The sequence below is a fragment of the Arvicola amphibius genome, chromosome 7 (assembly GCF_903992535.2).
Source record: "Arvicola amphibius chromosome 7, mArvAmp1.2, whole genome shotgun sequence".
NCBI lineage: Eukaryota > Metazoa > Chordata > Mammalia > Rodentia > Cricetidae > Arvicola > Arvicola amphibius.
This window is the reverse complement of record NC_052053.1, coordinates 340,192-353,260: the sequence shown is the minus strand read 5'-3', so window position 1 is coordinate 353,260 and position 13,069 is coordinate 340,192. Positions and strand designations below refer to the sequence as shown.

At 34.8% G+C, this 13,069-nt stretch overlaps 2 protein-coding genes and 1 pseudogene across 2 annotated transcripts; all 3 read left to right on the top strand.

Annotated features, from left to right (window-relative positions):
• Positions 1 to 1,016: 1,016 nt before the first annotated feature.
• LOC119819261 (olfactory receptor 5W2-like) lies at positions 1,017 to 1,964 on the top strand. The gene has a single exon (XM_038337363.1). It carries the CDS (start codon positions 1,032 to 1,034, stop codon positions 1,962 to 1,964), a length of 933 nt encoding a protein of 310 aa, XP_038193291.1. The 5' UTR covers positions 1,017 to 1,031.
• Positions 1,965 to 2,206: 242 nt separating this feature from the next.
• LOC119818782 lies at positions 2,207 to 3,014 on the top strand (annotated as a pseudogene).
• Positions 3,015 to 7,929: 4,915 nt separating this feature from the next.
• Positions 7,930 to 8,874, top strand: LOC119819297 (olfactory receptor 5W2-like). Its single transcript, XM_038337421.1, has one exon. The coding sequence runs from the start codon at positions 7,939 to 7,941 to the stop codon at positions 8,872 to 8,874; it is 936 nt and encodes a 311-aa protein (XP_038193349.1). The 5' UTR covers positions 7,930 to 7,938.
• Positions 8,875 to 13,069: the final 4,195 nt, after the last annotated feature.

Sequence of the window (13,069 nt, the reverse complement as noted above, 5' to 3'; positions counted from 1 at the left end):
CTCTGTTGATGGTTCCTTTCACAGATAATAGATAATGGAATACCACTTTATAAATAACAGCATGTGATAATTCAACTTTACTTCAACACCATATAAACCATAAGTAATACTTACTGAGCCAGTGTAATGAAAACAGCTTTCAGTGTGTATCCATCCCTGTTACCTACTCACAATATTTCATTTAAGAGTCCTATAAGTGCAAATCAATCACATATTAAAGGACACACATAAAAAGCTCTGAAAACTTCATGTTTCCTTGCACTCTTTTCATATTTAAAATGTAATTCTTGATTTAAAAATGAAACACAAGAAAATATTACTGTTAAGTCACAGATTTACCAGTTTTCTTTTAATATGCTTCTTTGAGTGCCCAGAGTCTAGATGTTTGTCTCTAGACAATTCTTTGGAAAAGACACAAAGACCAGTGAAAATAAAGTATATTCTTGCATGAAAATATGATTTATTTCTTTGTTATCACATTCTACAAGCTACAATGCATCATTATAAAATGATTTTAATTTTATTCAACCAGTGTCATAGATATCCATTGCTTTTAGAATTGACAAATATTCTTTCAACCAACCATGATTTTAGAGGATCTGAATATATATAATTAATATTTCTTCTTAGGTAAATGTTTTAAATGCAATAAATGTTTAAGCTTTTTTATAGCTTAAAATCTCTTTGAATGCTGTTTTTGTCAACATATGTTGAAGATCAAGTAAGATTTAAGGAAATCAAAAACATGTTTTCAAAGGTAATAGAAAAGAGGATCAAAATATTAAAAATTTAATAAGTACATTTTGCACAATAGTATATGGATGTTACACATCATGACAACAGAATCTTCAAACTATCAGGTATGTTCTATTATGATTACTACCATAAAGATCTATTTACATAGTAACTTATTGAACCGATTTCTGAACAAAATAAATCCAGAGAATGAATTATTTTCTTTTTTAGAGATAACTGAGAATTCACCTACTCAATTTTGAAATTATCTTTGAAAATTTACAAAATAAAAAAGAATGGATAGGGGAAATTGCTCTTCTGTGGATGAATTCATTTTCTTGGGAATTACCAACAATCCTGGCATAAAGCTAGGCCTGTTCACCACATTCTTACTTGTTTATCTCGTTACTCTTCTGGCCAATCTTGGAATGCTCATTTTAATTAGAGTGGACTCTCAGCTCCACACACCCATGTATTTTTTTCTTAGCAACCTCTCTTTCTGTGACCTCTGCTATTCCACAGCAATTGGACCCAAGATGCTGGTGGACCTCTTGGCTGAGGAGAAATCAATTCCCATTGTTGGTTGTGCTCTGCAGTTCTTAACATTCTGTGTCTTTGCAGATTCTGAGTGTCTACTGCTAGCAGTGATGGCCTTTGATAGGTACCAGGCCATCAGCAATCCTTTGCTCTATACAGTGAACATGTCCAGCATGGTGTGTTCCATGCTCATGGCTGGGGTTTACCTGGTAGCAACAACAGATGGTTTAATACATACAACATTGGCATTCCGCTTATGTTTTTGTGGGTCTAATGAGATCAATCACTTCTTTTGTGATTTGCCTCCACTTTACCTCCTCTCTTGCTCAGATATACAAGTCAATGAACTGGCTTTATTTACTGTTTTTGGCTTCATTGAACTGAGCACCATCTCAGGAGTTCTGGTCTCTTATTGTTACATCATTTTATCAGTCCTGAAGATCCGTTCTGCTGAGGGGAGATTCAAAGCTTTCTCCACCTGCACCTCCCATCTGACCACAGTGGCCATTTTCCAGGGAACTATGCTTTTCATGTACTTTCGCCCCAGTTCTTCTTATTCCCTAGATCAAGACAAAATGACTTCATTGTTCTACACACTTGTGATTCCCATGTTGAACCCTTTGATTTACAGCCTCAGGAACAAGGATGTGAAAGAGGCTCTACAAAAACTGAAAGTGAAAATGTGGTTCTAAACAACTGTGTCACATGTGCCTGCACATTTATTTATAACGCTTGGGCATTTTTCTTCTGGAAAAGTGTAATTATGACATAGATGGAAGTTGTAAATTGTAGTCTGAACCAGTAAAATATGTATTTGTTCTAACACCTAAGTACATTAATGTAGTAGATATTAAAATATTGCACGTTTGAATATATATAATACTAATGCATAATATTCATCACTATAAAATTCTCTTGATTACCATAATTGACTATGTATATGTATATTTTTATTTGCTTGTTCTTATATTCCTCTCTCATACATTACATCTTGATCACAGTTTCCCCTCTGTCCACCCCCCGCCTCTCCTAGATCCCCCAGATCCACTTCTTTGTTTCCCTTCAATAAAACAGCATTGAAAGTCTTGGACTTTTGATCATTTGGATTAGAATGGATCACCAGCTTCACATGCCAATACATTTCTTCCTGAGCCACCTCTCTTTTTCTGATGACTGCTATTCTACTGCATATGTTAGCAGACCTGCTTGCAAAGAGGAGAAATTCAGTTCTTTTTCTTGGGTGTGTTATGTAGTTCTTCATCTTCTGCATCATTACAGATGTGGAGTGTATGCTTCTGGCAATGATGGCATTTGATCGGTTCAAGGCAATAAGCAACCCCTTGTTGTATGCAGTAGATATGTCCAGCAAAGTGTGCTACCTACTCCTGGCTGTGTTTTACATGGTAGGTATTGTAGATGTTGTGAAATACACAACAATGACATTTCGCTTGTCCAGTGAAATCAACCATTTCTTCTGTAATTTACCTCCACTTACCTCCTCTCCTGCTCTGACATACAAGTTAATGAACTGACTTTATTTATTGTTTTTGGTTTTATTGAACTGAGCACAATATCAGGAGTCCTTTTCTCTTACTGTTACTTCATCAGTCTTGAATATCCACTCTACTGAGGGATGGTTCAAAGCTTCCTCCACCTGCACCTCACATTTAACAGCAGTTGCAAGTTTCAGTGAGGAAAAGCACTATCATAATATATTGAATACAGAAGGCAAAAATAAATAAATAAAATGTGATACTGGCTAACATAACATTGCTTGAAAAAGTACCATGTCGATAAAATTATACATGTGTGGGAAGTCACAAATCCAAATGAACACACACACAAACACACACACACACACACACAGAGAGAGAGAGAGAGAGAGAGAGAGAGAGAGAGAGAGAGAGAGATCCACACAAAATCTTTTTTAAGAAACCAATGTCAGTTATGGATTTCCTTGTATGATAGTCTCAAAGAATTAAAATGCCCAGTCTCATGGAGTATTCATCCCTTTAAGAAAAAGTTAAAAGAGAGAGAATATAAAATGAAAAAAAAAAACTAATTTCAACTGAAGAAAATCTGAAGAAGTAGAAACCTGTGGATCAGAAGCCTAAGATGTAGATGGCACAGATTTCAATCTAATGCTTACAATTTTTATAAGAGTTCAAGGAAAATAGACTTTGGATAGAACTCAGTGGATAAAGTTCTTGTTGTTCAATGATGAAGACCCAGCTTTGGATTACTAGCATCCATGAAACAAACAAACATGAAAGTATATAAAATGAAAGTATATAAAATATTTGTGAATACCCAAATGAAAAGTGATTTACTTTTATTCTTTTATTCTTTGACAATTTCATGTGGACTTATAAGTATAATGTACTTTGATCATAGTGAACTCTCATTGCCTTCTCTCCCTCCATAAACAATTTTTCTTCTTCCCCCCTCCCAAAAAAAACCAATCCCTTTCTACTCCCAGGCTCTTTTCTTGTGAATTTTCTGACTTTAATTAGAGCTTAATGAATGACCATTGGTGGGAGCTTGTTTGAGAGAGCATAAGAAACAGAGCATCATCTGTATCTGATACCACTAAATAACAATAGTTCCTGTGGAATGGGAGAAATCTTGTAGTGATATTTCATTTGTATTTTAAAGATCAGAATGTAAAACAGCCATGCTGGTCAGCCCTACAGACAAGGCAGTGGTGACACACACCTTTAATCCCAGTAGTCATGCTAGTTTGAAATAGAAGGTAGGCAGTAGCGGTGCATGCCTTTAATCACAGCCCTAGAAAGAAATAGAAGATGGGAGGAGGCAGGTCTCAGCTGAGTCTCATTCGGAGGATTTGTGGAGACAAGCTACCCGTTTTGGTCTGAGGTAGAGGTAGAAACCAGTGTCTGGCTGCTTTGCTTTTCTCATCTTCAGGCTGAACCCCAATATCTGTCTCTGTGTTCTTATTATTTATGCTACAAAACCTCACTTTGTCCACAAAGAAATGTTGACAGGCCCAGGTAATCACATGTCATATCCAGAAGAAATCATTTTCCTACAGTTCTTCCCATCCTGTGATTCATACTTTTTTTTCTGTAATATTTCCTAAAACCCTGAGCTCATTTTTGCCTGAGCACTCAACAGTCCTCTTTCATCACCTATTTATACACAGATGATTTTGTGGACTAATAATTGCCAATTACAATAAAAGTTTCCCAACCAAGACTGTGAGTAGCATAAATCCCTTCATATAAATGTAATGATTTAGAAAACAGCTTAACAGCATGTCCATGCAACAAAATAATAGGAGTCAACTCTTCCAGAACCTATGATTTTCCCAAATATTATTTTATTTCCATATTTACACTACAGGTAGGGGTATGTCTCAAGACAAATCAGAAAGCAGTTGGTTAACCAAAATAACATTTATGATACTGCTTTAGCAATAAATACGACATGTCTTTCAAGATGAAGTGGTAAATAACAAGCATCACAGGAAGAAGGCAAGACCATTACTGAATTTCAAACCCAGAAGACTGAATAGCACCTTTAAGAAACATGAAAGCTGCTGGGCAGTGATGGCACACACCTTTAATCCCAGCATTCATGAGGCAAAGGCTTGCAAATCTCTGTGAGTTTGAGGCTAGCCTGGTCTACAAGAGATACTTCTAGGACAGGCTCCAAAGATAACAGAGAAATGTTGTCTCAAAAAAATAAAAAATAATAAATAATAAAAGCTATGCAGACATGAGGATGGTTCCAGTTGAGTTCCACCTTCATTTATGTATCTCTGTTCTAAAAGTAAAACATAGGCTGCAATAGAGTTTTATTGTTTTGTTAGGATATGGAATCAAGAATAAAGCAACACATTGTTTTAGGGGCTTTTTTGTTTCCTTAATGAAAATAAATGCAATCTCTGAAATACATCTCATACTGAGCATTAAAATATTTATTTGATTAATAACTTAATCCTTCTAAGAATAACACTTTTTCTCTATTCAGAGGATTTTCATTCAAAATATTTTAAGAATATATTCTTAAATAATTGCAGAATAGTCAATTCTGTGTGACTTTTCTATTTCTGCTCATTCTAAAGATTACACATCATCTCTATGTATTATTGAGATTTGCCTTTTCAATTTTAATCTGTACAAATTTTCCAATGGCTTAATCTTTGTGCCTTCCTCTTAAGAAAGAATGTTACTGATAAACATTTTATGGACCATACAAGATATAAAGATATTTGTTAATTTTATGTTAAAAAGGAGTCTTAATAACAATGGCTGTCAGCTGGGCAGTGGTGTCACACACTCTTAATCCCAGCTTTGGGGAGGCAGAGGCAGATGGATCTTGAAGTTAAAAGGCAGCCTGGTCTACAGAATGGGTTCTAGGACTACACAGAGAACCCTATCTCGGGGAAAGCTAGCTGTCTTAGGATTCTAACTGCCAGTGTAAAATAATGCCCTTGTATGATGCACTTCAAAATAGTCATGATGCCTAAGGAATGCCTCTACTTTAATTACAAAGTAATTCTGAAGAATTCTTGCTTTAGATAAGAGGATATATGAGTGTCAATCTATGGAATATAGATATGTATACATATACCATATTTTCTCTATGTATTATTATTGCAACACCCAGAAACACATTAAAGTATAGATCATTTTGAAATATGTACATTTTGTCTTTGTTAAAAAGAATTGTGTTGCTTGATAACCTTTTTTTGAGCTGAAGTAGGGATATCAATGGTGAGAGTTAAGTCATACAATACATGTAAAAATGTGTAATTTCAACTTTACTGAAGTTGCCATAGTATCCCTTGGGGAAAAGATCATCAAGGAATTTAATTAGCCATTGATGAATAAAAGAGTGTACCACAAGAAGAGTTTTGTCATATTTATGTTCCAGTAGCATCCGAGTGAAAATAACAAGTCATCTACATATAGTTCATGCATCACTGATGAAAACAGAAAGACTCAACTCAGGTCTGTTAGTTTCTTTGTTCCGTCCTTCCTTCCTTCTTTCTTATTTATTCACTAATTATTTATATTTAAATAATTCAGTTTTCTTTGAGAAACTGAGGTATTGGTATTGGGTAATGTGTAAGTGAATAACTCATGCAGTCAAACACAATATACAATCTAGAAGACGATGATATCTTCTGGTTTGTACTATGTATTATTAAATTACTTCACTTGTTATTTGTATGAACATTTTAAATAGGATTTATTTGTTCATATTTATTCTAAAGTCATCAGTAAACCTTTATGTTTCAAATCACTTTACAGAACATGTAATCTAAATTGTGTTTTACTAAATAATAAGACAATTAATAATACAAATCATCATGCATATATTAATTTCAGTTTATATGGAAAGAATACAGTAATTAAGTGTAACTACAGTTAAGTATAAGAAAGTAAGAATCAGACTTCCATCGAAATTCCAATATTCATACATCAAAAGACAGACTCATATTGGGGCTCTGACATACATATACACACAATGTAAAGGAGATGACCAGACATTTGTAACCTCAGAAACTGTTAGGCATCTTTCCACTTATTTGTAACAACCCATCTAAGCTAAGAACTAGTGAGAAGCCACTGTACTTAGTAGAATCTTTATTCTATATTATTTGATGTCATGTCTTCTCATGGTCCAAATAGTTTATCATTTATCATTTGAAATTTGGTAAATTTAATAAATGGGTTGTAAATATCTTGACAAAGTAGTAAAGGCAACTTGTAGAACATGTCCACAAAACATAATTGATTATCAATAAAACCTTCACACTAAATTAACAGAATAATTTCCATTTATTAATGTCTATACAACAAAATTATTAGTTTTAACACTGTTAAACTCAAATATATTTCTTTTTTCCCTTTTGTTCAAAATAAAATCTTTTTTATTTTTTTAAATTAATTTATTTATTTCAAAAAGGAAACAATCTTCTGTCATTTTACTTACCAATTCCAGTTCCCACTCCCTTCCCTTCCCGTCACCTAACCTCCTACTCCACCCCACCCCATCCACTCCTCAGACAGGGTGAGGCAAATTGCTTTGGGGAAGGCCCAAGGCCCTCCCTGATATATCTAGGCTGAGCAAGATGTCTCAAATGTATTTCTTCAGCAACAAATGTGTTCTTTTTATCAAACAAATTAATTTTGCTCTCTTTACCATTTGACATATCTTTCTTTGTGTGTTATAATATTTTAATATGGAGTCAATATTTAATTGATTCAAATATACTGTCAAAGTGTGTGTCTGAATCATCAAAATAAATCACTTATATGAACTATTTATTAATGAATAACTTACATTAGACTTTTATAATAAGGTTTCTTTAAAACTAATATTTGCCTGTGTTGTTTACTGAGAAAACATACACCAATTTAAAGAAAAAATATTGAGCCAGGTCGTTGTGGTGCACATCTTTAATCCCAGCACTAAAGAGGCAGAGACATAAGGACCTCTGTGAGTTTAAGGCCAGCATGGTCTGCAGAACAAGTTCCGGACAGCCAAAGCTATACAGAGAAATCCTGTATTGAAAAATAATATGTATTATATAGAATATATAATAACAGTATATAATATAATAGCAATATTTTAGACATAAAACAATCCCTAACTTATCCTTTTATTTGGAAACAGCTTATCAAACAAAGAAGAATGGAGGTTGGGAACTGCTCAGCCACAGAGTTTCTTCTCTTGGGATTTACCAATAACCCTGTAATCAAAGTAATTTTATTTACTACTTTTCTAATTGTTTATCTCGTTATTCTCATTGAAAATCTTGGAATGATCACATTGATCAGAATGGATCCCCAGCTTCACACACCAATGTACTTCTTTCTCAGCCACCTCTCTTTCTCTGACCTCTGCTATTCTACTGCAGTTGGCCCGAAAATGCTGATGGGCCTTGTGACCAAGAGCAATTCAATTCCATTTGTTGGTTGTGCTCTGCAGTTTTTCATCTTCTGCATTTTTACAGATGCTGAGTGTGTGCTTCTGGCAGTGATGGCTTTTGATCGGTACAAGGCTATCAGTAACCCCTTGCTGTACGCAGTAGACATGTCTAGAATGGTGTGCTATCAGCTCCTGGCTGTAGTTTATCTGGTTGGAATGGTAGATGCTTTGACACACACAACATTGACATTTCACTTGTGTTTCTGTGGGTCCAGTGAGATCAACCATTTCTTCTGTGATGTCCCTCCTCTCCTACTACTGTCTTGCTCAGGTACAGAGGTCAATGAACTAGTCATATTCACCCTATTTGGGTTTATTGAACTGAGCACCATCTCAGGAGTCCTTGTCTCTTACTGCTACATCATCTTATCAGTCTTGAAGATTCGCTCGGCTGAGGGGAGGTTCAAAGCTTTCTCTACATGTACTTCCCATCTGACTGTTGTTGCAATTTTCCAGGGAACCATGCTCTTCATGTATTTCAGGCCAAGTTCTGCCTATTCCCTGGATCAAGACAAAATGACCTCATTGTTTTATACTCTTGTGATCCCCATGCTCAATCCATTGATTTACAGCCTGAGGAACAAGGATGTAAAATCAAGTGTAAAAAAGTACCTGCGAGGTAGAGTTGCATTTAATTAAATAGATATTTCTCAATATGCATACATATTTTAATATAAATTGATAAACAGATGATCTTGTTTCTTTAAATCAGATATAATGAAAGATAAGCCTCAAATAATCATTTATTATAATGAATTGCTTATTATAATATATATTTTAGTAATATATGTGTACAAGCCACATGTAGTTTTAAAAAATACTCTGTATTTCACTACATCGTATTAGTTTGTGTGTGTTTTTCTGTCAGGGACCAGTTTTGACAAGTATGCCACCTACCAGGGTAGAGGCATGGGGATTAGAATAGTAAGTAAAGACAATGAGGACACGAAGAATAATAAACAGGAGCATAGGATATTATCGGGAGGAAGTTTCAGTGAATACTGAAATTCACCAATATTTAATTTTGCATACACTTTTATACATCAATACATAAAGCAAGGGGCTGGAGAGATGGCTCAGAGGTTAAGAGCATTGACTGCTCTTCCAAAGGTCCTGAGTTCAATTCCCAGCAACCACATGGTGGCTCACAACCATCTGTAATGAGGTCTGGTGCCTGGTGCCCTCTTCTGGCCTGCGGGCATACACACAGACAGAATATTGTATACATAATAATCAAATAAATAAATAAATATTTTAAAAAGTACATAAAGCAGGAAGAAGGCAAAACACCACATTAACATGATACAAAGGACAACTAGACAGTTCCATGCTTCATGCTTGAAACATCAAGTTATTAATTCTTGAGAAAGGCATTCTGTGGTTTAGGCAATGAACCCACCCTAGGCCAGGAGTCCTGAAGGCAGCCACTCTCAAAGTCAAACCTCTTAAATCAAAAGAAGGAGAAGTAGCTTGAATTATCTGACCTTTAATTAGGGTGGAGTGGATTTACCTGTACCAGCCTTCTTAACGCAAAACACCAAGTAACCACACTCTAGGTCAGGGTTGTAGCCACACTTGGTAACAACTTTGAGCAGGTTGAAACTCTCTGATCTTCAGACAAGGTAGAAATAGGCTCATATTTTGGGGCCTCCACATTTTTCATTATACTTTTTAATACTATGAATTTGAAAGGCAGGGAAAGTAAAGAAAATTTGCTTATATCTATATCAAGAAGAAAGGACTCTGAAATATGCAACTTAACTTCAGACCTATACACTGAGAAGGAAACAATGGAGAAATCTAGGTAGGATGATGGAATTCAGATGCATAAGCTGGAACCAGAGATGCTGAGCTGTCCAGATAAGTAAAGGTATACAAGGGAGGAGTGGGAGATGTGGCCAATAAGCATCAGAGTACCTGTAACTTTCACTTCCTGGGACATACTGACGTTTTTGAGAATTTTATGTTTTCTGATGAAAAAAAACATTTACTTAATTTTTTAATGTACTCATTACTCATATTTTATGCTTATTTTTTTAAATAGAAAAGGTTGAATCAACTTGACTCTGTAGTATAAATTAGTCTGACTAGAGTTAACTATCCTATTCTATATAACTCAAAATAAGAGATTATTTCTAGCATTGAACCATACAGAAAAAATAAATATTCTAGGTAATGAACGTGACAACTGTGATAATTTGATTGTTACATAATGTATATGTACCTCTTGACATTACATTGTACCAAAAAATTCATATAATAATGGGTCAACTAAAAATAAAACAAAAAAACTAAAAAGCGAAAATCAAGAAGCACTGCTATTGTCCAACCTGGGCAAAATTCGCTCACTCAGTTTGCCAATATCTTTTTCCACTATCAGCTCTGATTAAAAACATATTCCTATAATTTTTTTATAAATGACATTGCTCTATATACATTGTTCGATGTATTTTTAAACTTTCCCTGTTGATATAGACTGCCCCTTATCTCTGGCTCAGAAAACAGATATAATGTTAAAAATATGAATATCACTACATTGCCTATATTATGGATAAGAAATACTAAAATGAAAAAATAAAAACATGACTTCATTGTGATATTAGTGTATAAAAATTATTGACTGTTTTAAATAACAGCTTTAGTGATACATGTACTTTGAAAATATACTTTATGGTTTAAGAACATACATTAAATGATTATTAATTGTAAGACAGTGAAAATAAAAAAAATATATCTTAATTCCATACACAGTGTCCAGATAGTGCCACTTTGGATAAGTTATAGGAAGATACATGATTTTATTATTTTTCCTTGACCTTGTAATCACATCTTAAGTGTGAATTGTGGCAAGAGGATTTTTATAACAAGATATATGGGTAGTAAGCTGAAATATGTCTAAAAATAAGAGATAAAATATTAAAGGTTTTCATGCCTCTCAATTTTAATAGCTAAAAGTTAAAAAATCAAGTAGAAATATCACTAAGAAGATTCATAACCTATACAAAAGTTTGATAGAGATCCTGAATAAAATTTTCATTTAATTTTGATTTTGTAAGAATTGCATTGGTAACAAATATCATGACTTTAATGTACATGAACTGTTTTCTTTAATAGTCAGAACTCACTTTCATTCTGTGATTCTCTATTTCTCATAAAAATACCCAGAAGAGAAAATAATTGAAAATAGGATTATACAAATATAGTATCAGCAGTGATGGTAGAACAAATCAACATAATGTGCATGTTTCTGCTCTCAGTACTGTTCCTTCAGCTTTGTCATTGAAAACATGAGCACTGTGTATCTGAAGGTTAAGTTTGAATTCTTAATTACAACAAATAAGCACAGAGACATGTGTTGGGAGCAGTGAGACCCCAGATCCTGAATTTCTTGTAATCCCGATCTGAGTGCCTACAGCTGCTCTGAGCAGGAGACTTTCAGGAGTTCCTGACGGCAGAGTGGTTTCTGGTGGGTTTGGCTGAGGCGTGGCTATCTCTATATAATCTGCCCCTGAACATAATAAAGGGCGCACTCTTGGGGAATTCAAGGATGACCCGTGTCTATGTCTGTGTGTGTCTGTGTATTTTGCCCGAAGCTCGGTAACTGGGTTCAAGCGCACCAAGCGCAGACATGGGGCGCAGTGCGTGGCAACATGTAAGAGTGGTATGATATATATCCAAAAGTGGTATATGTATGCGCAGAGGTCCTGTTTTTACATCAGAGACAACTATTGTCAACCTCTAGAGATTACTTCCTCTGTAATTACGGTTTGAAGTAGGCATTCAGTGTGCCCTAAGTGACTGTGGTATTCAGGCCACCATTTTTCCTTATTGAATTCTTTTCCCTTCTGTTAAATAGTGACCCATAACAAATTACATTTGTGGAACTTTCCAGCTGTCTTATTTATTCTCAGTATGTCAATGACTCCTACTGTCTTGTAATCCCACATGAATCCTGAGAATGCTTTTTAAAAGCTGTCGCTTTAACAATGCCAAGGAACTTCTTTGAACAAAAACAATGCTTTTAATTTTATGATTTTAATACTGATCTGGTCCACAATGAAACTGATGACCTCCATGGGAATCTCCTTCTGAAAAAGCCTCACCAGCTTGTCTTTGCCACAGGTATCACAGAAACTAAATAGCACATCGTTCAAGGCAACAAAATGAACACATGACATCACTTCTGTGACTCTTCTAAAGATGTAGGACACTCAGCAATTACTTTAGCACCAATCCTGTCTGCATCCCATAATGTTCCTGCCATTATGGATTGATACTGTGAACTGTGAGCAAGCTGCCACAATAAAATATTTAATTTATAAGAGTTGCTCTGGTCATTGTATCTTTTCACAGCAGCAATAAACACGAAGACACATGCCTTACTCCATGACTTTACCACGTAAATTTATGTTCAGCAAATTTTGATTGTTGGGTTATAAAAAAAAAAAAAAACGACATGAAATTGTAAGGGACGTGTACATATGTTAGGTTACTGAATTGGGAAACTGGAGAAAGGGAATGGTGGATGACCACAATGCACTATACTTGTATATGAGATTTAAAAAAACATTTAAAATTTGTCAGCCAGTGGAAATTCCATACTATATTCATGTCGCTGAAACACACGTGTTCTCCTGTAGATGAGAGTTGTTCCCAGATTTTAGACACAATTTTTCCTGTGTTCACGTCTAGACAGATTAATGACTCTGATTTTCCTTGGTACCAGGAGCATCCTTTGACCTTACTTGACAGTAATCATTAACTCAGTGCCAGACAAATATTTTTTGTAAAATAAGGAGTTTAAAAGTAGACATAGTCTATGACTAATATACTT